General features: G+C 43.9%; 1 protein-coding gene across 2 annotated transcripts in view; it reads left to right on the top strand.

Moving 5' to 3' along the window:
- The first annotated feature begins 19,484 nt into the window (after positions 1–19,484).
- The window catches only part of LOC140407873 (EEF1A lysine methyltransferase 3-like), a 50,000-nt gene continuing 41,730 nt past the window's right edge, over positions 19,485–27,754 (top strand). The window contains exons 1-2 of one of the 2 annotated variants that reach the window (XM_072495093.1): positions 19,485–19,616; positions 24,588–24,826. In XM_072495093.1, coding sequence (XP_072351194.1) covers positions 24,695–24,826 — 132 coding nt within the window. In that variant the 5' untranslated portion in view covers positions 19,485–19,616; positions 24,588–24,694. Of the gene's footprint in view, positions 19,617–22,223; positions 22,292–24,587; positions 24,827–27,754 lie in introns of those variants that run through there. The other variant, XM_072495094.1, reaches the window with a different exon arrangement.

Here is a 27,754-nt window from a genome sequence, read left to right as displayed (position 1 = left end):
GGGGCGAGGGGAGCAACAAGAACAAGGTGTAAATTGTAAATAATAACCGTTTAATCCATTCCTTGTACAGTGTAAAAATGTAAACTTTAATAAAAATACTTATGAAAAAAAACGTTTCTCTTTGAACTAACTCTTTTATTGAGAACGAATATATGTGTTGCGAACATTTTGAGATGGATCTCCATCAGCTCTCAAAAGCAAACGGCTGTAATAATCGGACACTGGCCTCACGTTCGGTGTTGTTAATGACAATGAACAAAGTGATAAGGAGTTGGAGTCGCAATTTAAACAACTTGCCGGCTGATATGTGCTAGATTCATATAGGAGAAATATTGCCAAGTTGTGTTTCTCCAGAATGACGGTTGCTCATGGCTTTATCTCAGTAAAATAATTAGCAAATTCAAATATTTGCACGGTGATATCGCCTTGATGCCAAGAGAAGAACTATGCTCTATTCTGTGCTCACTGTATGTGAGCAGCTTAGCTTCTCTTTGAGGGATTCAAGTTAATCAGGAACGATTTGAAAATCGAATACAGGATTTTAAAAAAAAACATATAATGTTTAATTTGTTCCTTACATAAAGCGACTCAGATCAAAATATCAAACGGTCGCTCAGATAACTGTGAGTAAATTGTGGATCTGCGATAACATTATTCAATAGTTATTAGGGCTTTCAGCAATTTAACGGGAAAACCTACCTGAAAGAACTCCGTTTACTCTGTTATATCCAGTTATGTTATCTTGTGTTTTAAGAATCACAATGGCATGGTATTAACTGGGCTCAACGTATCATTGTCCAAGTTAATTTCAACATTGTAAGTAGCACTGCACCAATTAAGGTCGAATATTAGACCTTGTACACCACTATATCGGAGCGGGTGCGGTTGGTTTCAATCTCGGAAGTGCATTGCAATATTAACATTTGCATTGACACCTAAATAGATGGAGCATTGAGTATTTGTCTTGGATGCCAGTCGTGAAAGTCCATCGGAGATCATTGACGAGAAAGCAGATGAACGCGTATACAGACGTTGGCAACTTAATGTCCGTTTACACAATATTTTCCAACATAAATCATGCCAGATAGATGTGTGACACGGCTTAGGCCACGCGTAGTGTGTGCTTTATAACTGACTTGCGGACACAGATAATATTTAAAATTATTATATTTAGTTAAGAACCATGCACCACGTTTTAATGACCGACGAAACAACGCATTCTCAGCGATCAAAGAACATTTTCACCCTGCTCTTGATCCGGTTATTCATCCGATAAAGTGCACTTGGGCCCGCTAGCGGATGTGAGGATTGGATCACGTGTCAATGACGATGTGCATTACTGTTACATTGATCAGGGACGCAACTCGCCACATCTCAATTCCTAATGAGCTTCATGTGGGTGGTAGACTGGACTAAATGACATGCGTTCATCTCTTTTCCTTCCAGTATAAGAGCACGCAGTGCGGCTTTTGAACACCTTTTGATTAGCCTAATATGATTTACAGTTGATTTGGCAGACCGAGTTGCTGTGACAACATGCACTTTCATACGGATGTTGTTGTCTCCAGATATGGTTGAGGCTCCAGCATTATTTCTGTCAGATGGCTGACCAGGAATCTCCCTCCCTCTTATCGTTTGCATTGGTGTAAGTTGGAAGGATTTTTCAGGTTGGTGAACACATTTTCTGTGGCAATCAAGTCCTGGGCTTGAAATGAAACCAGAGGGTCCAGCTCAGAATCTGGGACGCTACCCACTGCGGCAGAAGACCGAGCTTTCCTCAGGCACACATCTAAACTGAAAGAGAATTCTCAGGTTTAAATACCTTGATTTGCCAAAACGAATTTCCTTGACGGGAGTCAATCCATCAGCTCTTCCCAAGTTTTAATTATTTTGATTAGCACATACATACACTGAAATTTTAGCGACACGGCTAATTTTATCTCTGAAAATCGCTTCACATCAGTATTGAACAAGTTATATGGAAGTGTTAACAGCGCTTTCTTCACGAATAGAACATTAGTAAAGAATTAACCGTCTCGACATTGTTTGTGCAGAATGTATTCACCTGAAGACTGACTACCATAACAGTAAAATAATTTAGCTTGTTGTGGAAGTTAGGTGAACTAAATTGTGTGACACGGTGTCTCAGTGGATAGCACTGCTGCGTTCGATTCCCGGCTTGGGCCACTGCGTGTGTGGAGTTTGTACATTCTCTCTGGGTATGCGTGGGGTTCCTCCGGCTGCTCCGGTTTCCTCCCACAGTCCAAAGATGTGCAGATTAAGTGGCATGACCGTGCTAAATTGCTCCTTAGTGGTCAATAGATTAGGCGGGGTTAAGGGGTTAGAGTGGTGGCGTGGGCCCAGGTACGATGCTCCATCAGAGGGTCGGTGCAGACTTGATGGAACGAATAAGCTCGTTCTGCACTGTCAGGATTTAAGTATGAATTCAGACAATCGCTGCCGCAATCTATTCATTTTTTGGTTTTGCGATGCCCAAGACGCTGGAAAGACCCAATCTCATGGTGACGAGTCACTTGCATGAGCGTAATTGGTGGGAGGATGACAAGAAGAGTGAGTCATGTAGTTTTGCTGGAGTAGTTTGCAATATTATTGGAGAGTGTAGCCATCTGGGAAGGCCACTTCCAGAATACAAAATGGATGCCCGCAATGAATGTAGGGAACTATGGACAATGTTAGGAAAGCAAGCAGGCCCAGAGCATGTATGCATATTGGGAAGGCAGCTCCCAGGCGAGACTGAAACTGTAGGTCAATTAACATATTGACGGCCCATCTCCGGGAACAAAGGAAAGACACTCGAGCAACTGATACAGCTCCAGACATCCCGGCACCAGTTTCCCAAACCAAAAGTGCAAACAAAGCAAGGGCAACGGCCACCAAAGACACGCCCAGCCATCAGGGCACCCACCCCTTTATTGGACAAGATCAATACCAGTGATCAGAAGCAGCCCAATTAATTGGGGCCAGGTTTAAGGCCCGCCCAAAAGTGAGCGAAGCCCCTCCGGGTATAAGAGGAAACCCCCGAGAGAGAATCGCTCTTTTGGATTTGGCTCTCAAAGCGGAGAGACCCGTCTACCAGCTGCACCAGAAGCGAGTAGTCCAAGGGCAATGCTCGCTACCAGACGGACGACCTTAGCTGTTCTCCTGTACCTCTGCGAACCCAACAACCTCAGACCTGAACAACGGCCATTGTTCCTCTGACTGAATGGGCACCCGAAGCTAAGTATAGGTGTTAGCATTAGAGATAGTTTAGTTTGTAGTACTTTGTGAATGTGTCGTTCTTACTGTGTGTAAATAAATAGTATTGACTTTGAACTAGTGTATTGGCTCTTTGATCAGTATTCGGGTTTCAACCTTGTGGCGGTATCAAAAGATACCTGGCGGCTCTAAAGCAAACATAATTAGGATTAAGGAAGGCGACCATATTGACCGCCATATTTAGAACCGGAGAAACAGAGCAACATTACTGGCGGCATCTGATGGGACTCGACCTAGAAGTGGCCTTGTCACTCCGAGAGAACCCAAAATTTGAATTACAATCCGATTGGAAACAGGAGAAAAAAAACCACAAGCGTAAGACCAATACTGATCAAACCACCAAGATTCGGAAGTGTGTTATTTGCATGCACACTAACAGGGATATAAGATAAACCTGAGAGATTTTGTTGCATAAAACTGTCGGGAGTTTTGTAGGCCGGAAATTAGCGTAAACTGTACCCGTGTTTGCATCACCACTTTATCACCCCCTGTTCCAAATTTGGTAGAGACCCCAGCGATAGCGATAGAAATGGCAATGAAGGCAATGGAACACCTTATGAACCCACAAGAATTCGAGGTCGCAGCGACCAGTAGAATAGGACGGTGTCCCGTATGGGAAGAGGAAATCAGAAACACCCCAAAGGCCCCTTTGGAGCGAATTCTGCGCGAATGATGAAACAGGTCCTGCAAGTATAGGGCATACTTGGTCGGAGAACCTTACAGAAATCCATAGGAATAGCTTAGGGAAAGCTCGCAAGCCGATGGCAATCATGTCCTGCTGGCACAATTGCAAGGCACAGAGGAGTCGTGAGGACGCTCCGTAGAGAGATTGAAGAGAGAGACAAGAATAGTGAAGGAGACGTGAGTGAGTACGAGAAAGAGAACAGGGAACTAAGAGAGCAGTTAGCGGCGAGGGACAAGGAGATGGCTGATGCCAAGCAGGCACACCAATCTTGTCTCGCCCATTTAAGCAGCTTTCAGTCGCAATACGACAAAGCCTACCAAGGCATACAATGTGCGGTGTTGGTAAGGGAGGAAATGTAACAACAAGTTGAGCAGCTACAGAAACAGTGTAACAATCTAAAAGCAGCCCTACGAGCACTCCACACTTCCACGACGGAACAAAGGCAGAGCTCAGTAGACCACGCAAAGTGCCAGAAGCAAATTGCAGCATTGCAATCTCTGTTTCCTGTCCAAAATGGGTCCCAGAGCACGTTTGGACTCTAATTATACCAAGAAAATGGCCTCGATTGACAGGAGTTAAACAAGACTGCCCATAGATATGTACATGGCACAGGTACAAAGGACAAGGCACAAAAGAGAAAATCACCCCAACCCCCGACTGCACAGGCAGAACACAATCCGATGAACCCTGTCACCACACAGCGCAGGGCCACAACATAAGAAGACCCAGATTTCCTGTACACCACCCCATTAAACATCACTCAATTGCGGGACGCATGTGACAAGGTTACACCGTTCCTACCCACATCGGACCCCCACCATTACTTTGCAAGAGTAAAACAACAAGCGACCATGTACTGCCTGGATGAAAAAGAGCAAGTGAAGCTCACAATTTTAAGCCTCGACCCTTCAGTCGTGGCAGCCCTTTCCGACCCACAGAACGTAGGAGGAGGCACACTCCAAGAAATGCAGACAGCGATCCTAGATGCGATCGGCCATAACAAAGGAGACCCCGTAGAAGGCCTAAACTAGTGTAGACAGAAGATGACAGTGCACCCCACAGCGTTTGCTGGATGCTTGTGGATACATTTTACAGCGGTGTTTGGAGAGATAATATGGCCAAATGGACCCGCATCCTAATCTCTCATGCAACAAAAGCAGGACAGAGATCTTGCGCAAATTACGACCCCCCAGATGAAGCCCACAATGCAAAATCGGTTTTGAAAAGATTGTCCCACCCTTGGGAAAAGTCCATCCAAGGTAAATCAGAAGCAGAGGAAGAGCAGGCAGATGCGAACATGCATCCAGTTCGGACACACCAGAACCCCGCATGGGTAAATGAGGGAAGAAACAGCCCACAGCAAACCAAATCCCAGGAGTGTTATAATTGCGGCCAATTAGGACACTGTGCACGAGAGTGCAATGTGCCCCAGAAACAGCAGAGAAACCAACAGACAGGCACCCTAAATAAGAATAGGGCAAAGCCAATCCACAGTGTTCGCGCCCATTCTGATAACGCAGATATGAACGGCACCGACTGATGGTGCTCGGGCTCCCCAACTACGACACCCTTTGGGACGAGTCCCGTAGACCGGTAGTGGTAGGCACAGTCCGGGGACACCCGTAGAATTTCTTTGGGACACAGGAGGGTCCCGCACCACGCTCAACTCCTCCACAATGTTTCAGCGAGACACGTGGCCCACTACAGACCCCATTACACTCAGCAGTTTTACAGGGCATTTGCAGCAGGGACACATCACAGCCCCTGTAGCAATCCAGAGAGGGAACATTGAAACAAAACACCCCATAGTTCTGGTCGATCTACCCGAGACAGCCGAACACATTTTAGGCATTGATTTTATGAGCTCCAACGGAACAACAAGTTGAGCAGTTAAAGAACAGTGTAACGATCTAAAAGCAGCCCTACAAGCACTCCACACTTCCACGACGGAACAAAGGCAGAGCTCGGTAGACCACGCAAAGTGCCGGAAGCAAATTACAGAATTGCAATCTCTGCTTTCTATCATTCGATCCAGTAAATAAATGTGTGTGGAGAATGGCAAAGGCAGCACAAGCCCCCGCCACGCTCACAGTTGGAGACTATGAAAATAGAATTAGCGCAGTAGGAGACTTCTGGTTCGACCCTCGAGCCATTAGTCAGAACAAAGAAGTTAGGGAAGTCCTGCAGCGACACATAGCAGCATTTGCACAGCACAAGGATGACTGTGGCAAGATCGCTGGCTTGGTGAACATTACAGGTCCCGACCCCAGACCCCAAAAGCAGTACGGTTTCCCCCAAGAAGCAGAGGGAGAAATCTCACAAGTTATACTGAGTCTGCTTGACCAAGGCGTACTTCGATCAGTAGCCTCCACGAATAATGCCCCAATTTGGCCCGTCAGGAAACCTGATGGATCATGGCGACTGACCATTGATTATCGGGAACTGAACAAAGTAACCCCAGTAGCAGCCCCCACCGTAGCCATGCTCAAACAAGGACTACAGTCAATTTTTTTTCTCGGTTTTGGACATTAGCAACGGCTTTTGGTCCATTCCATTGGATAAAGCGTGCCAATATAAATTTGCCTTCACATTCCAGGGACAGCAATATACGTGGACATGCCTTCCACAAGGCTTCCACAATTCCCCCTCCATTTTCCACAGACAGCTGGCAAATGGTTTAGCAAAATTTTCTCGACCCGATTGCCTGGTCCAATATGTAGATGATTTGCTTTGACAGACGGACACAAAGGGAGAGCACATTTCGCTTCTCGCCAAACTATTAGGACTCCTAAAACAAATTGGCTGTAAAGTGAACCCCAAGAAGGCCCAGATTTTACAGGAAAAAGTGGTTTACTTAGGAACGGTAATCACACATGGCAAACGCGAGATCGTGCAGAAACGAATGGACTCGATCATCAAATTACCCCTGCCCCATAATGTCACAGCCCTCTGGTCATTTCGAGGACTGGTTGGCTACTGTAGAAACCACATCAACGTTTTTGCCACAAAGGCAGCGCTCCTATCCGAACATCTCAAGAAGCAGGCACCTTGTGAATGGCTTCCACAGCACATGGATGCCGTGGATGCATTAACAAGAGCCCTCAGCACAGTCCCAGATCCACTCTCCCCATACACAATTGAAGTTGCAACCACCGACTGAACCCTTTCGGCCGTGCTCCTCCAAGAACACCATGATCGATGAGACCCCGTGGCACACGCCTCACGAGTATTAGATCCAGTCGAGCAAGGATTTTCTGCCTGCAAAAGGCACCTGCTCGCAGTTTTCTGGGCAGTACAATACTTTGCCTACATTACAGGATTCAACCCCATCACCATTTTAACTGGCACACCCAACACACCTCTTACTTGATGGTAGACTTAAGGATGGCACAGTCAGCCAGATCCGCACAGCCTGATGGACCCTTCTCCTACAGGGACAGGACATAGCAGTTAAGAGGGCAAAAACCCAACTTTCCTCACTGACAATTTGCACTATGCAGGAATCCCACATGAGTGTGAAATGATGTCCACCAAGCACAATACCGGACCCTTTGTACCAAAGTCAGCTCCCCCGAAACCAGGTACTACACCCCAGACACCCCAGCCAACAGACATAGGCGCACCCCTTAGGATCTGTGTGGATGGCTCCTCCACAGTTCTAAAAGGATTACCGGTTGCAGTATTTATGTAGCAGATGTGCAGGGATGCACCTTAGAAGAAATATCGTTAAAATTGCCAGGACATTTAGGCTCACAGGCAGCAGAGCTAGCAGCCATAGCTTACATTGTAGAATACCCCGACTCGTGCCCGACCCCAGCCGACATATATTCTGACAGTTTATATGTCTGCAACAGTTTGACCGAATTCCTACACCTGTGGGAATCCAGAAGATTTGTTTCCGCAGACGGAAAACCCCTACCCTCAGCCCCATTACTTCGGCATGTCCTACAGACAGCCAAAGACAGGAAATATGGCATTATTAAAGTCCGTAGCCACCATCGTTCTTCCCCTCCTGGTAACGTTAAGGCAGACACCCTAGCAAAGGCATGTTCCAGACACAATCACTTTTGGAACCCTCCCCCCCCCCCCCCCCCCCCCCCCGCCAACCCCCCGAGAGCGCCCCAGTACACACGGTTCAGGTCTCACAGACCAACATTCAGGATTTAGCAACGGCCCAAAAAGAAGACACACAGCTCAGGGAAGTTTTAAATGGCAACTTCCCAGCACCCTATGATAAGTACAAAAACGCTTTGACAACACATGAAGGTGTTATTTTAAAAGACGGCATTTATGTAGTCCCCAGCCAGGACAGGAATCAGATTATTTGCCAATTCCATGACAAACATGGACATCAAGTCACAGAAGCTACCCTAGCCCACCTCAGACCTCTCTGCTGGTGGCCCGATTTAAAAGCCAATGTGACTAACTACATTGAGAACTACTTAATCTGTGCCCTGAACAATCCGGACAGATACGCAAGGAAAGGTAATGTTCGCCACACCCGCCCAGTTAATGGCCCCTGAACGAACTTGCAAATTGATTATATAGAACCCCTAACCCCCTGCAGGAATGGTTTCACGTATGTGTTGGTGCTCATCGACACCTCCACAAAATGTGTGGAACCCTTTCCATCCAGAGCAAACACAGCCAAAATCCTCACTCAGCACATCTTTACAAGATGGGGACTTGATGGGGGCATAGAGTCTGATCAAGGCTCCCATTTTACAGGACGAGTGATGAAAAACGTCCTTACAATTTTCGGAATGAAACAAAAGTTCCATTTTGCATGCCACCCCCAATCAAGCAGCATTGTAGAAAGAATGAACAGAACTTTAAAAGCGATCCTCAGAAAAATGGTGTAATAACACAACAGCACCTGGGACGCAGTTCTCCCCTTTGCACTAATGTTCATAAGAAACACGGTATCCACGTCGACAGGATACACCCCCCATACCCTCATGACCGGACACCCCATGAAAGGGACACAATATTTGTTAGGACTGGATTTGGCCAGCCCCACAGTCACCAGTTCAACAGATTTTAGAAAATATAAAAGCAGCCCAGCTTGCAGCAACTGTTAGACTTGGGACACGCAAGAAGCAAAGCAAAGTTTGCTTTGATAAGACCGTACACGCCACAGCGTTTGTAGTAGGGCAGCAAGTCATGCTCTCCCTATACAACCCCATTTCATTCTTTACCCGCAAATTTGCCGGACCATACTCCATCTCTGATTTCATAGAAATTACAGTGCAGAAGGAGGCCATTCGGCCCATCGAGTCTACACCGGCTCTTGGAAAGAGTACCCTACCCTAGCCCACACTTTCACCCTATCCCAATAACCCAGTAACCCTACCCAACACTAAGGGAAATTTTGGACACTAAGGTCAATTTAGCATGGTTAATGCACCTAACCTGCACATCTTTGGACTGTGGGAGGAAGTCCATGCACACATGGGGAGAACGTGCAGACTCTGCACAGACAGTGACCCAAGCCGGGAATCGAACCTGGGGCCCTGGAGCTGTGAAGGAATTGTGCTAACCATTATGCCACCATGCTGACTGATAAAGTCAGCCCCTCTGTATATAAAATCACATATCCTAATGGCAGGTCTGCGTGGTTCCACATAAACCAGCTTATGGCTTATGGCTCGTTAGAACAACCATGCACACCACATCTCGCTTGTAGCAGCAGATGAGCACACCCAACCCACGAATGACGGATTCCTACCCTCACCCAACCTGTCCAGTCCATCCTCAGACACGACTACGACTCCACCCCAGAGGCACGACTCCGCCTCTCCCTTCCTCCAACCGACAGCGACAGCAACAGCGATAGTGACAGCCCCCGCACACCACACTACGATTACACCCCTGCACCAGGCCCCACTCCCAGTGACTCCGAACACGATTCCAGCGACCCCTTTGAAATAACGTACATTAAAGCCCCTGATCCAGACCCACCGCCCGACGATTATGGATTACCCCCTAGCAGCTCCAACCTCTATACAAAACACTGGCACAGACACAATTCGTTCAGGTTCATCCGGAATGATGAGATGGACCCCAATTCGCCCCAAGCAGCTTTGGCACAACTACTCCAGTCACGAGTATGGCAACTGGGAGAAGATGATGAATTAGAGTCTGACTCCCACCACACGAATCCCTTTGCGACTCTGTTCGCTTTAGAACAATGAGGTGTCCAGATGATGGTAAAAAGGAACCGATGGAGATTTACGGTGTCCTTTTTGATGGAACCTGCACGATTTTTGTTATGTTTGTGTGTTATTGTGAATGTTAAAGGTTGTTTGTTACCTCAAGGTTTTCATGACCCCACTCCACCACTCTTTTAACGCCCACTGGCAGTTAATGGAACAAGTTTGTCCGCAGCCAACCAATCATAACTACTATTCTGCTTTGAAGGTAGAAGATAGCCAAAAAAGGCAACCCCTCATGACGATCACAAATTCTTACCATTCTTGCCCCGTAACTCAGGCAGTGGAGAAACGGCACTGGTCCCCACCCTACCTGACGACACCCATCTGGTCAGCTACGCTCGGGTAGAGCACATACGGCACTGGTTACCATCCTACCCGGTGATTCCAACCATTCTTACCCGCCGCAGCCCACACGCACCCCATTTGGAACATTTGGTTCAAAACTCTTTTGCTTGCTTTACAGCGACTCTTAGGTTGGTTTCCATATGCTATTTACTCCTTAAACACTGGGATGGAACATTCACGCATCGCCCACACAGGCTGCGAGACTGCTCGCGCTGTGTCAGTATTTATTTCTCGGATGTCTGGCCCCAAATATTTGGTTTAAAAAAAAATGAGGGAGTCACAGATGGTAACCAATTATAATGGGTAATTGGCAATAAAAGTACAGACAGACATATATACGAGATCTTAAACAAGATAATAACAGAAATTATGCTTGTGTCCACAGAACTCCGGAACCACAGAAGCCTCAGGAAGATTACAAAAGAAAGAAGAACATGAAGACAACCATCATAGTCTACATTTGGATCTTCGCGGGATCACTACAGTTGCACGTGGACGTGACCCACAGACCCCTACCACACAGGCCGTAAATGTTTCCCACCCCTGCCATACACTGTACCCAGAGATAGCAACCGATACACCAACCTGGTGTGACAAGTTCATTACTTGGCATTCCCTGTCCTACGTTGTAGAACCACTATTAGTACTTGCAATACTCTGCAGTATCGTTCAGACACAAAGGCTTAGGAAATGGCAGAGGAAAGCCTCCCGCACTCCGGTATGCACATTCACATCCCCTATTTTCGGACGTAAACAAACACTCACCCTCTTTAAGTGAATTAAAGTGCATCCGTTTTTTTGTGTTTGTGTGTTCTAATAAAAGAGATGTAAAACTCTGTGCTTGACTGCCAAGCCAGAGAGACCTGTGTTGCTGCTACTGTATAGTTTAAAATGTTGTACATTTTTTCATTGATTAAGGATAGTTTAGTTAAGGATAGTTAGAAGTTCCAGTTTTTTAATTTTGTAATGCATGCCTGAATGTCATAGCGCCCTGTAGAATTTTATAATGATGCGTGTACATAAAGTAATTTAGGTAAAAGTTCCAATCCATAGGACAGAGTAGTGTATAGCCTGTCCTTGCTTATGGGTGCCCGACTCAGGAGGCGAATAAAGTAGATGCAGTAATGCTTTGCGTTGAGGATCACAAGGGGGGAGTGTAGCCATCTGGGATGGCCATTTCCAGAATACAAAATGGATGCCCGCAATGGATGTAGGGAACTATGGACAATGTTAGGAAAGCAAGCAGGCACAGAGCCTGTATGCATATTGGGACGGCAGCTCCCAGACGAGACTGAAACTGTAGGTCAATTAACATATTGATGGCCCATCTCCGGGAACAAAGGAAAGAAACTCAAACAACCGATACAGCTCCAGACATCCCGGCGGCACTTCCCCAAATCGAAAGCGCAAACAAAGCAAGGCTAACGGCCACCAAAAGACACGCCCAGCCACCAGTGCACCCACCCCTTTATTGGACAAGATCAATACCAGTGATCAGAAGCGGCCCAATTAATTGGGGCCAAGTTTAAGGCCCGCCCAAAAGCGCGCGAAGCCACTCCGGGTATAAGAAGAAACCCCTGAGAGAGAATCGCTCTCTTGTATTTGGCTCTCAAAGCGGAGAGACCCGTCTACCAGCTGCACCAGAAGCAAGTAAGTCCAAGGTCAACGCTCGCTACCAGACAGATGACCTTAGCTGTTCTAATGTACCTCTTCGAACCCAACAACCTCAGATCCGAACAACGGCCATTGTTCCTCTGAGTGAGTGGGCACCTGAAGCTAAGTATAGGCGTGAGCTTTAGAGATAGTTTAGTTTGTAGCAGTTTCTGCATGTGTATATCTTACTGTGTGTGTAAATAAATAGTATTGACTTTGAACTAACTAACTGGTGTATTGGCTCTTTGATCAGTATTCGGGTTTGAACCTTGTGGCAGTATCGAAAGATACCTGGCGACTCTAAAGCAAACATAGTTAGGATTCAGGAAGGCGACCATATTGACTGCCATATTTAGAACCAGAGAAACAGAGCAACACTGGGAAGACCCAAGCTCATGGTGACGAGTCGCTTGCACAAGTGTAATTGGTGGGAGGATGACAAGAAGAGTGAGTCGTGTAGTTTTGCTGGAGTAGTTTGCAATATTATTAGAGACTGGGCAGCAAATTGGACCATTCCTGCTTCATTTTACAGGTACAAGCTCGCAAAGAAGCAGATTTATTGAAATTAATTCCATAATTTGCTCTTCTGTCTTATAACCTAAATATTTATGTGTGGTTAAGCTGTGACCATTATGACTTTACCAGGGTAAAGTCAGCGTGACTTCATACAGTGCAAATAGACCCTTGGCCCAGATATTAGAAAGCAATCAATCCCTGTTAAATTATGTCAGTTGATAGCGGCAAACAGGAATGAAGATTAAATTTCAAATGCTGAAGGAATAATGAATATTTCTTAGTGAGGCGATGATGGGGAGGCTGGTTTAATCACAGTGCCGGGTTCAGCGAGAAATTGATTTCTAACGGCACTTGAGAGACATTCCTCAGGATTTGTGACAGTTTTGGTCATTTTGTAAAGACTGATATCGTTGTTCTCCAACCTGTCAATAACCTGGCAGTTAAAATGCTGAGGCAGAGGAAAGAATGAGATCCATTCCTCTTCCGTAATTCTGAAGAGAGGTAGGTTGTAGGTTGGTGAGATAGCTTATTTTTTTCCATGAGAGCCAGGAAGACTACTGAGCTGTATGTAATATTCGAACCTAGGATGAAGTCGTAGTCGGCAGGAAAGTCAGTGTGGTTTTCACGCCATGTCAAGGGACGGACTTGCAAACGGTGCCTGCACCGGGGACGTTAACGGCGGCATTTTTCTCGATTTGCTTCAAGACTTTTGGTTGGACTTTTTCAACTGATTCCACATTCTGATTACATAATCAAAAAGTAACGGCCCTGGAGGAGAACTGTCACAAGTATGGCCCCACACGGTGCCGGGTCGTATTGGGCCATGTTATGTCACAGGCGCCAACGGATGATGATGGCTGCAACACTTTCAGAACACGAGTCCGGCCTCTTCGATTGTCGCCCCACGGGTGACAACAGAGATTTGCCGGCGCACTGATGCCGTGCGGACATCAAGTAAACATTCAGCTCCGCCAATCATTTAAATAAATAGATTTTAGAAAGCAGTCTGCACATTTCGTCCAGTTGGCAACAATACATTGCTGACACAATTCACTTCGTTTCCCAGAATTACATAGAATAAAATCGGGCAAACGTGTGTTGTGTCCTTGGCCATGGGGGTTGATGCAGCCGAGGTATCGCCAGTCATTCCTATCAGTGACACAACAGGGAATGTGTCCAGAAACAACTCGTCGCCCTCAGATCATGCCTGTCGGAGTCCAATATTCTTGCCAACAGCGTTAAACGTAATGCCGTGTTTATGTTCAGAAACGTGAGGTACTGACAAACCGCTGCTCCAAATTTCATATTATCATGAATTCAAACAATCCTAAAATAGCTCATTTTACAATTTCATTCTCCTGTTCTGATTCCTCCAGAGCCCGGCCTTTTATTACACCTGTGGCCTTCTCCGTTCCTATAACTGTCCAGGAATTCACATTCCTTCTGCTCTGGTCTGTTGGTAATTCATTTTCACCACTATAGCACTGGCGGTCGTGTCTTTAGCCGATTATATCGCAGCTTTGGATTTTCCTTCAAACCTCTCCATCCCTCTCTATCTCTCGCCGCCTTTAACGTTTCGTTGGCTAAGATATTCCTCGCACGCCCTCTTTGGGTCAGCGTTAGCATTTTGTCTGCTCCCCGTGGAGCTCTCTGGGACATTGTACAAGTTTAATGTTCGATCTAAATGCAAGTTGTCGAAGATTACATTCTTATGTCCAATTGTCATAAAGTGAGCGTTGAGGTCACAGAATCCAAGACACGATGAAACCCCTTATGTCTGAATCCTACGTAATCTCATGTAGGAATGTACTCAGCGCTTATTGCAACTTGTATTCCGCCTACTGACAGGGAGCCAATTAGCTTTTTGTTTATTCATTCATATCATGTGGAGAGTATGCATTTCCCATCCCCAATTGCCTTTGAAAGACTGGTAGTGAATCTGTTTTCTTGAACTGTTGCAGTCTTTAAGATGTACGAAGAATCGCGGTGTTGTTGGGGAGGGAGTTCCAGGATTTGAACCAGCGACAGGGCAGGAGTCTACGTCCTGCCACATTTTTTGATCACAGTAAAAAGTCTTACACCATCATATTTCCATGTGGCAATATCCGTCTTTAACTACCAATCTTACCACACCCATGCGCATACATGCACATTAACCCCTGTATTTAGTCTTCATCACCTTTTCCCTTACTCGGAATCAACCTGACAAATTGTTGTTTCCAGCTCTACTAGTATCTACCTTTCCCAGTATTCAGTGAACCTAAGTATTCCTCCCTGATATCATTTCCAGGTTCCCACACATCTGCCAAGTTAGTTTGACGTCATCCCACAGCACACACAGATCGCGAGGAACATGACTCCTGCTCTAGTTAGATGCCCTGCAGACAACATCTACCCAGAGCCAGTACCCCTGGAATCTAAATCCCACCCTCCCCACCATCTTTGCAGCCATGAGATCCTGCTCGATAATGTCTTTCCTCGTTCCCTGAATTCCCTCTTTCTGCCCTTGTCGTTGGTATACAGGAACTCAGGCTACCCCATTCATTCTGCCGCAGTTCCATGTATCTCCCTGTAACTGAAAAACTAAATAATTTACACTTACTTCTGCTTGGAACAGGGACAGTTAGATCCCCCGCCCACCCGCCTCAGCTCCCCTCCCCCACGTGAGGACAGTCAGATCTCATATTGCCTCCTTTGGCAGGGGCGATGAAACACCAGATAGTGACTGGTTTGATGAATAATATGAAGTCAATTTCGGTAAATTTTCAAATGAATCGTCGCGGAAAATCAGGCTAATATAACATCTCACAGATTGCGCCTCCCCTCTGCCTTAGCTTTCCTGTTTAGCCGCTTATTGCCGATCATTTCATTCCAATTGTTACCGGTGACAAAAGATGTGATCGGAGAAGAACATTTCGGAATAATGTAACGGGCATCGCGGACACATTTGTTGACTGGCATATGCGGTTGTAAACAACAAACTAACCACAGGTTTTGCCTTACGTTATGGGGGGAGGGGTGCAGTGGGACTGAGCGTGGGCGGTGTTCAGAGTTGGAAAGTCAATAGCTACAACTTCACTGTCCAAGAACAAATTGAACCCATTCATTTTGGAAACTTTAGAAGCTGGAACAATAAGTGCTGAAAGAACAGGACATATACCGAAGAGAACAGCCCTCAGTGACCTCAATGTGAATCTTTGCTCAATGTCTCTGCGTCATTCACAAAATGACAATGACACAAATAAGTCATGAATGTGTCAATATGCAATTGGCGTCTCCGTCTCTTTTACAGAGGCTTTTCACAGTAACTTCATTGCAGTGTTAATGTAAGCCTACTTGATTATTATTAAAAAGATAAGTCCTTTATTTGTTGATAAAACTGACAACATTAAATAACTCAAGTAGGATTATCATTTAGACTCTGTGTGAGATTGCGCATGATAGGGAAGTTGTTATTTATTTCGCTCTCTGCATCATTATCTCGCTCAAAGCACCAATTCTCGGAAATCTACTTGTTGCCATCATATCTGTCGTCCGGTTTATGAGTAACATGAGTGTGAAAATTGATAAAGCCGAAAGTGCATATTTCCCGCTAGCAGTACAAAATTCAGCCAGAGCTCTGATTTCGAGCCCTGTGAGTACAATCTAAAAACAAAATCAGTGAAGAGTATTTTACCCCAGATTTCCCTGATATGGGCCCTCACCCTTTCGAAAGTACTGTGACAGGTGGATTCCAGAGCAATGACTAGTCTCGCAGACTCGGCGGTTTTTTCTTTTGCATAAGCACATAAGAAATATAAGCACGAATAGACTTTCTGCCCCTGGAACCTTCTCACCATTAAACACGATCAGGACTGATCTTCAGGCTCAATCCGGTGTTTTGTTCACTTCCATATTTCTAGATTCTCTGAGAGATCAAACATCTATCCACCCCCAGTCTTGAATATACCGAACGATGGAGCATCCACAACACTCCGGGGAGAATAACACCAAAGATTCACCACAGACAGAATAAAGAAATTTGCCCGCATCTTCGTCCTCAGTAATCCAGCCCTTTATTCTGAGGCTGTGCGTCTCACATTCAGTTCACTTGGAATGGTTACAGCAGAGAAGTGGATCATTCAGTCCGCCGAATCCGCGCCAGCAGTCTTAAACCATCTGGTTATTATTCATGAAATTATTTCGTATCGCCTTACTCGTTCGTGAAGCGGTTGCCTCTTTTATAACTGCATGGAATCTCCCCGTTTCGCGGCTAATCACATTGAAAGTATGATCCATGTAATAATCTTGAATGATAACTCATGCGTCGAATACAGCCAACCCCACTTCACACACACATACTGACACCAACACGCACACACCCTCCCGTATACACATTCACACTCACACCCATACACATCCACACACGCTCACAGACACTGGCACTTCCCCGGAATGGTTTGAGAAGAACTGCGCTCTCTGTTGTACTTCCAAGTGTGGTTGCCTAATACATCCATTTAAAAGTACTGAGTCTAGAACAGGTAAACATGTAAATGAACCAAATGTTGATGCTGTGTTTCTATAGTCTATAAACGAAGTGAATCACAAGTCTGCCCCAGTAATCCATGAGCGGATCATATACATCTTGTGACGTACATACGAACATTCGAATTAGGAGTTCGAGTAGGAGGAGGCTTTATTCGCAATTCTATAGGATCATTGCTGACTTGATCAAAGTCACATTCCTATCTACCCCCGTAACCTTTCACCCTTTTATTAATCAATAATCTGTACACATCTGCCTTAAAAATATTCAAATACTCTGCTTCAAATGCCTTTTGAGGAAGAGTTCTAAAAATTGACCCTCTAAGAGAAACAATTTTTTGAGTTAAATAAGCGACCCTTATTTTTAACAGGTGACCACCTAGTTCTAGATTCTCACACAAGAGGAAACATCTTGTGGGTTACGAGGTTATAGGGATAGGGTGCGGGCGTGGGTTTAAATAGGGTGCCCTTTCCAAGGGCCGGAGCAGACTCGATGGGCTGAATGGCTTCTTTCTGTACTGTACGTTATATGATTCTTTGATCCTCTCCCCTCAGTAGGTTTCAATCAAATCCCCGCTTACTGTTCTAAACTCCAGTGGATACAAGCCTAGCCTGTCTAACCTTTCCTCATATGACCACCCATCCGTTCCAGGTATGACACAGAGATCTCAGGAAGTGTGATGCTTTTATTATTTTGTATTATCAAACACGGACCATGTGAACGCATTAAACGAATTGATGTCGGGTGTACTGTTTCACTAATAAATTAAGGAACGTTGAGAATCCCCACGGGTCATTTTACCAAGTGTTTTCTTGTCCATCTTTGAGGAAATTGACGAAGCACATATATCAGGTTGAGAAATGTCCAGCTTAGAGCACGATTGTAGCACATCTCAGTAATCCTATTTTACACTAATATATTGAGCAATTAAGCCTTACGACTGTTCTTAAAAGGCTTACATCTTACATACTTATTATCTACATGGAAGAACGATTAACAATATTTTATTAGTGAACCTCTTACTGCCCACTGGAACAGTAAAATAGCACAATCCAGATGTGCAATAATAGCATTCCCTATTGATCTTAATTTCTCACCCCTCCCCCTCCTTAATTAAATAGCTCATTTATTCCTGCCCTTCTTCAATATCTTGTAAACTGAATCGAGATCGCTTGGTAAGGAGAGGTGTCCGAATTCTCAAGCTGTTTTATTCACAATATAGGGCCAAACGCACAGCAATTATGACCAGATTTCTAGAACAAGGATAAGCAAATATTATGGCAGACTTATAGCATATAGTATGGTGAGTGCGATCATCCATAGTTACTCATTTCAATATCGCAACTGTACTTCAGTTGGAACTGTCTCAAAGCAGCTCGCTTGCACAGAGGAATATGGTGATTCACTTCTAACCCACGAAACTTTCATCAATAAACACTCCTCCACGCTAGACTTCAAAAGAAACCCCAAAAAATGAAATGATAACTATTTGATTTTGCAACTTATTAATTATTTAATCGAGGGTTTATGGAAATGGGAGCTATCATAACATATAAAAAATGTTACAGCAAGGAACGAGGCCATTCCGCCCTTCGTGTCTATGCGGATATTTTGTTGGGCTCACGAATTAACCCCATCCTCTACTTTTGTCCCCATAGCACTGTACTTTTCCCCATTTAAATATGTACCAAATAATTCTTTAACAATTACTATTGAAGCAGCTTCCACCAACGTTTCAGCAAGTGCATTCCAAATCGTAACAACTCGCGGTGTTAGTCAGAAAATGTCCTCGTGTCTACTCTGGTTCTTTGGCGATCAGTTTCAATCTTTTTTCTCTGGTTACCGACCCATCTGCCAGTTGCACTATATTTGCGCTATCGAAACAATAATGATTGTGAACACCTCTATCAAATTTATTCTTAAAATTCTGTGCTTTCAAGTGGGGGAAAGAGATAGACATATTCATGAATTGAAAGTTAACCAAGGCATTTTTGTGAGTCGCCAAGGTGAGAATAGTCCGGGGCAACAGCTGCAATGAAAGTATTTTAACGCTATGAGAGCCAAAGGGAGCTTTTCTAAAAATTGGGCAAATCAGAACGCGGTTAACTCTAGGGGGCGGTTCAACTTCATCATTGGGAGTGTCCTGAACTGACCAGCTTCTTGCTCAGTAGATGTGTCGAAGTTTCAAGATTTACTTGCGGAATATAAATACCGCCCCGCCCCAGTTGTCATCTTGCGATAAAAAACCTGGCGTTTTTAACTTTGTGGAGAGTTTGCCCTGCTGAGACATAAGCACCAGTGCACGGTTCGATGTTGCAGCGCATTTATTAATCAGTTTGTCAGGGGCAAGGGCTGAAACAAACGAGTCAAAGATCACTACGGGCAAGTGAGGCAGCTTTAGGTGAGTTTTACCTCCTGCTCATTCTTACTTAATTTCAAAACTATGGCCTCTGGCAGGCCTACTTCCTACGCTGTTCTATCTCAGGAACTCTTCAGCAGAGCCGTTTGCCTAGTCGTTCTGTTAAATTGGAGACACGATGCATCTGGAGGCAGTTTTCGTGAAATAATCATCATTAATACTGCACGGTAGCATAGTGGTTAGCACTGTTGCTTCAAGCTCCACGGTCCCAGGTTCGATTCCCGGCTAGATCACTGTCTGTGCGGAGTCTGCACGTTCCCCCCATGTTTCCTCCGGGTGCTTCGGTTTCCTCCCACAAGTCCCGAAAGACGTACTGTTAGGTAATTTGGGAGTTCTGAATTCTCACTCTGTGTACTAGAACAGGTGCCGGAATATGGCGGCTAGGGCCTTTTCACAGTAACTTAATTGCAGTGTTAATGTAAGCCTACTAGTGACAATAAAGATTATTATTATTAACAGCATCACTTTCGAATTTTCTTAATCTTAAGAAAGCACTACTTTTACTAAATTTAGGATTGAGTATAACTCATTCGTAGTATTATCAGTTTACACCAATAGCGTCAATAGAGTTGGGATCGGTTTTATACTTAATAGTTCAATTATCAGCATTATTTGGGCCATACGGTTTATTAGTGCTATTAGATTAATGATAACATTAATAGTTTTAGTCGTATTGTTAGCTGATTCATGGTATTAGATCTGATAATAAAATGAATTATTTTCTAATTGCCTGTACTTTTATTGTTTGAATTAGTAGTATCACTATTATTACTGACATAATTAGAAATATCAATTTCCTTTATTTGTGTAATTATTATTGCTGCGGGTCAGCAGTTTAGATTCTTTTCACGGGAACTCGTTTGCCTCAGGAGAAACCACTTCTTAACACTGGGAAAAGTCGAAAAATATCCGAGAAACATATTTCAATATCCTATTTGTTTTATTTGAAGCAACACCTTGTGGAAATTGTGCTTTTGTCATAATAATCAAGGTTGATGCATTAATATTTTAGAGATTACTTATAGTTTGGGGAAGATTTGTATAAGAGTAAGATGATCAAAATGCGGGACTGAAGAAAATGTAAGAGCACCTCAAATAGTGGCATTTCAAAGGGTCCCATGTGTACTTATAAAGTCAGAATTAGGAGGATGAAAGCCATCAATCAGCAGGTAGCCTTGGCTAAGCTGAGGACCCGCGGACAATAAGTCTCGGAAGAATTGTTCTGACTGTATGTAGAAGTGTCGAGGACTTCACTTACCTACAAAACCTTAACAGCAATGACAACAGTGCTCAGAAGGGCAAGAAGGCTAGCCTGAATAAAGCTAGAGTTACACGTCGCAGACTTAGCTCCGCCACCGCCCCCCCCCCCCCCCCCCAAGCCCCAGAAGTCCAAACAATAATATCTTATGGCCAAAATCAGACTTAACAACAACAGTGTAAGTCAATCCTGCTGTATAGACCTGAATTCTGGAGGGGAATGAAGAACAGACATGGGCAAGGGCTTGCATAACAGCTGCCTGACCTAAGGCCTGTAATATCCACTGGTCAAATAGGGGAGAATCAAAGTGAAGTGCTAAGTGCTGTGACACTTTCGATTGTTCCGGGAAGTAGAGGGATGTCCAAGGTTAGTAGCCAAGATTTCTGGGTGAATGTCAAAGTGGAAAGGGAGAAGTTCAGTTTTAAAACATAAATTAATACGTTTATTGTTTTTTGAGTGTAACGTGTAATCAGCAACCTGAGAGAGTGTCTAGTTGGTAGCGTTTGCTTTTTTGACACTTGTACGGAGAAAAATGATTTACTCAAACCGTGGAATCGTGTGGTTTGTTAATTCAGTGGATAATGTGCATTTAAATTTTTTCTTTAAACATTAGTGGTCTCTACAGGGATCTTAACATGATGTATAAACACGAAACTATACAATTCGCAACTTCTATTTCAGTGGTGAAAGTAAAATTTAAAAATGTAAAAAAATTTCAAAGTTTAGCTTCTTCGGTGTCAGGATGTGAGTTACGAAAGAAGGGTAAAGTTTTTAAATTGAGACAAATTACAGGATTATTACTGGGACTCTTGCTTGTACACAAGGCTGGAGCTCAACTCAGCCAAATACAATTGGTGGTTCTCGTCTGCACTTTGTAGCTGACCATAGATGACTTAATCTGAGACAAAAAAGTGCTACAAAGTTCATTGTAAAATGGTCTTCACTAACTGTAGCAATTATGGCACACGAAGGAAGGGAATTGATACTCAAAGCTATCACAATAATAAAAATAGTTGCAATGCATTTGTGTCACTACAGCCAAAATCGCAGCTTTTCCCGTCAATTCATCAGGTTTGATTTATTTCCTTATATCTATTTACCTTTCACTTTACCCAGATGAGAACTCTAGTCGTGAATTCGGCACAATTTCGGCGAGAGCAGAGTCTGTGCGGCAAAATGGCTATAGGATATAAATTGTACAGCCTGGAAATTGTCTGTTATGCACGTGCAATACAATAGATGATTAATAGATGCTTTATATATTTATATAGGCAAAACAAATCCCCAACTCCTTCTGAGGACATGGAGTTTACTACAAAAGAAACAATAAACACCCAGAAGCAATTAATAAGCATTAAGGGAGCTGTCATATTGGTTCCTATGACTCCTTCAAAAGATGGTAAACACATAAACCTTGATTTGCTATGTGCATTGGCCCTTCCTTACATGCTAATGATCCTTTTGTGGCACACAATCATGCTTTTGGATTCGCATTCCTATCACTGGAGGGAACCCCATGCGCACGAAGAGCATTATGGTCCATTGCACGCTTATTCACTTCCAACTAAATTGGCCTTGCGTATAGTGAACGTGACTTTTCAGCCGGCGAAACCTTTGTATGCAAACACATACATTTCCCGCAATTCTTTCTGAGAATATTTTGAATTTACTGACAAAAATGAACAAACATGGAAATCATTATTAAAGTTCCATTAAAGAAAGCAAGTTATCTTGAGAATTCATATTGTTTCGTCAGGTTCCAAAGCCTCATTTAATTCAAACAATTTGAGACACGAAGTCGCAAAATCTCCCAATTCCATCTTTCGGAATAGGAGCAGCCTCACATCGCAGAGCCCAATCACTTAATAGGGGCATCAAGTTTGCCTTATGCACCAACTTCTGTGCGTCGTGAGCTGATTGACCGCTTCTGAAATTCGTTTTGTTGACCTTCGGTTTCTCAAACATGCGTAGTTCCGACGTTTCCCTGTGTCTCACTGTGGGCTACTAAACGACAATGCCGCTTTATTTCGGTAGAATGCCAACTACATTACCTTGATCTACATTTTCTGTTACTTCTTCAAATAACCCAAATGTGACAATTAACGTTTATACCAAGCACTTATATAATGCGGACAATTAGAACATAATGGATAATAAGCTGAAATTTTGCCTCCAGGCATCCTTTATTAGGATGGATTTGGTCTTTGTCACGTGTACCGAGGTACAGTGAAAAGTATTTTTCTGCAAGCAGCTTAACAGATCATTAAGTACATGAAAATAAAAATAAATAAAAAGGAAATACATAATAGGGCAACACAAGATATACAATGTAAATACATAGACACGGGCATCGGTTGAAGCACGCAAGGTTGTTGTATTAATCAGGTCAGTCCATAAGAGGGTCGTTTAGGGATCTGGTAACAGCTGTAGGGAAGCTGTTTTTGACTCTGTTAGTGTGTGTTCTCAGGCTTTTGTATCTCCTGCCCGATGGAAGAAGTTCTAAGCTGGGTGGGAGGGGCCTTTCATCATGCTGCCCCCATTCCCAATACAGCGGGAGGTGTAGATGGAATCAATGGATGGCAGGCAGGTTTGTGTGTTGGACTGGGCTGTGTTCACAACCCTCTGAAGTTTTTTGCGGGCCGAGCAGTTGCCATACCGGGCTGGGATGCAGCCAGATAGGATGCTTTATATGGTGCATCTGTAAAAGTTGATGAGTTAATGTGGACATGCCAAATTTCCTTAGTATTGGAGCTGTTGTGCTTTCTTGGTGGTAGCGTCGACTGGGTGGACCAGGACAGATTTTGTGGTGATGTGCACCCCATGGAATTTTAAACTCCTAACCATCTCCACCTTGGCCCCCCTGATGCTGACATGGGTGTGTACAATATGTTGCTTCCTGAAGTTCATGACCAGCTCTTTAGTTTTGCACCACTCCACTAGGTTCTTAGTTTGCTATCGATTAGTTTACAATCGATAAATCCCGACGGTGCAGAAAGAGGCCGGTCGACCCCTGGAGTCTGCACCGGCCTTTCGAAAGAGAACTCTACTTTGGGCAACTCCCCCCCCCCCCCCCCCCACACCACCCCCTTTCCCCGGAACCCCACCCAACCTGCACATCTTTAGACTGTGGGAGGAAACCGGAACAACCAGTGGAAGCTTACAAAAACACGAGGGGAACGTGAAAACTCCACATAGTGACCTAAGACCGGAATGAAACCCCGGTTTCCTGGCGTTGTGAGGCAACAATGCGAACCCGAATACTCCTGTTTAATTTCCTCTGCTGACAAATTACCCCCTCGTTTCTTCAACCTCAGTTTCTTTCCCCCCTTTCAATCAACTCGTTAATTTGGGAATGGAGTTTGGTCCCCATGAGAATTTTGCAAGGCTACGTATTGACTTTCAATCACGTAAATTTGCTTTCATACCAGAGTTATGTGGAGTGTGCAGATTAAGATTTGCTCAAATTGTACCAATTCTGTAATTGTGTCACCAATTTAAAAACAAACAGTACTTATTCCAACTGCCGATGTTTGGTTGATACTTAGTTTTGTTGCTTATTATGAAAGCTATGTCAATTTTCAGTTGACAAGAGCTCGTTTATGTTTTGTTATGTGCCTTCTATTATTCTGCGATTTAAAACAATGATTTGCTGCGTTTTTACGTCAATGTTTTGTTTGACCGTCTTTCTTCATTAGAACGAAAACGTGAAGTCTGCAGGTTGACCAGAAACGAATAGAAATCCGCACCCAAGGGACTGGAGTCTGCTTGGCGTTCATAGGAATTCCGGTCGAATTCAGAGACAATGAGTAGCATCGTGGATAGCTATCCCTCTTTCGAGTTGGAGGAGAAGAATTATCAATTTTGTGGACACCGTTTAAGGATCTCCATGTTTAAAGGAGCGTACCTTGGTGTTTCTGCTTTTGTCTGGGAACCTGTAAGTCGAGCAGCCTACTGCACATTTATTATTTGTATTTAAACGTCGACTTGCTACTTATGTTGCAATGTATGTTGGGTGTATAAAGTATTTAGAGACCAATCAGACCGACACATTCATGCTCCACACCAGAATCCTCCCATTGTTCTTCATCCAACTCAACAACATACACTCTAAACTTTTCTTCATCGCCTGTTAATCTAGCATTGCCTGCAAGTGGAAATATCTCGGCCTACCGTATTGAACAATCCTAAATTCCTCCATGCCGTTACCGCTCACTTCTCTTTTCTGGAAAATAAACTATATTCAGCTTGGGTAATCTTTTCTGATGGATATGGCCTCGCAATCTGGCACCATTCCAGAAATTACTTTTGGATCGTCTCCTTTCGTAATATGGAAAACAGTACATGCACCCGATCGTCCACCTAACGCGCCTCAATTATATCCCTCTAGAAATAAGCATGTGTGCGAAAGTTTTTCTTTTTCTGGCCGTGTTCACTTGCAGCGGTATATTTAGTGATCTGTGCATCTGCATCCTGTGAATTTCCAATTCCCCTACCCTTTTGAAACGCTTTTTAAAGGGCCATAAATGGTGTATTTATTCACACTCTTATTCTTCCGATCAAAATGCATTATTACGCGCTTACCTATATGGGCGTTCATTTGGAGCTCATGCATCCATTTTGTAACTGCATTAATGTCTTCGTGAATTTCCTCGAAGTCCTCATCTGTATAAAATGCAACCCACAATTTGATGCATTCGATAAATTAAAAATATACTTCTGAATCTAGACCATTTGTGGACTTGGTGAAAGATCACGTCTACTCATTGCATTTCAGTTATCTGTATTTTATTTCAAACCTTCAAGGAACTCAATAAGGTTGGTCAAGGGTGATTTTCCATTTTGCTATCCGGGCTGAATGCACTATTATATTTTCTGTTCCTAACTATTTTCTGGTTGACGAAGAGTTGCATTGTCTTGCCTACCAATTACCCGATATTAGCTGTTTCCCGATTTGTTCTGGTTTCCTAACCCGCACATTATCTGATTCTGCAAGCAAACTGAGCACCTGGAAGAAAACCCTCGCGGAGGAAGGCGCAAACTGCATACAGTCAGTCACCTCAGGCCAGAATTGAACACGGATCCCTGGCGCTGTGAAGCAGAAGTGCTAACTATTGTGCCACCGCATTACATTAGCTGAACGCCAATCCACTGATACTATTCTTTTCATTATGGATTATCATACATGTAATTAGGCCTTCACATTTCATAGAGTCATAGAGTTTTCCAGCACACGAAGTGGGCCTTCGGCCCATCGTGTCTGCGCCGCCCATCAAGGACCATTCTACTCTAATCATATTTTGCCGCACTTCGTCCATAGCCTTGTATGCTATAGCCTTTCAAGAGCTCGTCCAAGTGCTTAAATGTTGTGAGATTTACCACCTCTATCACCCTTTCAGGCAGTAGGTTCCAGGTTACCACTACCATCTGGATGGAAAGGTATTTCCTAAAATCCCCTCTAACCTTCTTGCTCCTTACCTTAAATCTATGTTCCCTAGTTATTGACCCCTCGACAAAGGAGAAACGTTTGTTCCCCTCGACCCTATCTATTTCCCACATAGTTTTTTCCATCTCGCTGAGGTAAATCAGCCAACTCAGTCTGTACCTGTGTTAAAGTCTGTGGATTGAACATGTATGGATGTTGTTTAGTGGGCATAACATGTCCTGCATCTGAATCATGCATAATTACTTTCATACTTCACAATTTATTCCCACATAGAGCTCCATGTGACTGTAATAACACTTTTAGATCATTTTGACTTTTTCCGGAAGGTAACTCGATAGATAATTTATCCCAAATGTGCTAATAGTTGCTCATTATTTAATATAAGTTGAGGAATATCAAACTCAGAATCGTCTGGATTTATCTATTCTCCCTGAGCTAGAACGATTGACACTTTCTCCTTCATTCCTTCTCTATCAAAATAATGTTTCAGCATATTAACTTGACATACAGTATGAGTTTTCCTCTGTCTGGAGTTCTTATCAAATAATTCACCTCACCTCACTTCCTTTCAAGTTGATAAGGCCGACTAAATCTTGCTTTTAACAGTTCGCCTACCATTGATAACAATACTAATTTTCTTCCCACTAACAAAACTTGGAAATTTAGATTTCTTATCGGCCTCTTTTTTCATTACTTGTTGTGTCAATTTTAAATGTTTCCTAGCCTACTCACCAGCCCGAGTTAATCTCTCCCTAACGTTTGACACATAGTCTAACAATGTAGTCTCAGACTGCTGATTCGTCAATTTTCCTTTGACCAATTTAAGTCGTCCTCTTGCCTTGATGACCAAAAATCAATTTGCATGGACTGAATTCAGTTGTTGATTAGGTGCACTCCTAATTGCAAATTATACAAAAGGAATTCCATTATCCCAATTCTTGGATAATCTTGACTATTGGCCTTCAACATGAGGGGCAAGGTCTACGGGAAGTTAGACAGGCAAGGGCGAATTAGGAAAAGTCAGCATGGCTTTGTAAGGGGAAAGTCATGTCTCACGAATTTGATTGAGGTTTTTCAAGAGGTAACCAAGAAGGTACATGAGGGCAGTGCAGTCGACGTTGACTACATGGACTTTAGCAAGGCCTTTCACAAAGTACTGCATGGTAGGTTGTTGCAAAAGGTTGAATCTCACAGAATCCATAGCGAGGTAGCCAATTGGATACAAAATTGTCTTGGCGACAGAAGACAAAGGGTGGTTGTGGAGGGTTGTTTTTCAAACTGGAGGCCTGTGACCAGCGGTGTGCCTCAGAGATCGCTACTGGGTCCACTGTTATTTGTTGTATATATAAATGATTTGGATGAGAATATAGGAGGCATGGTTAGTCAGTTTACAGAATACACCACGATTGGTGGCATAGT

Source organism: Scyliorhinus torazame, chromosome 2 (genome assembly GCF_047496885.1).
Source record: "Scyliorhinus torazame isolate Kashiwa2021f chromosome 2, sScyTor2.1, whole genome shotgun sequence".
In the NCBI taxonomy this organism is placed as follows: Eukaryota; Metazoa; Chordata; class Chondrichthyes; order Carcharhiniformes; family Scyliorhinidae; genus Scyliorhinus; species Scyliorhinus torazame.
This window is presented reverse-complemented; position numbering and strand designations above follow the sequence as displayed.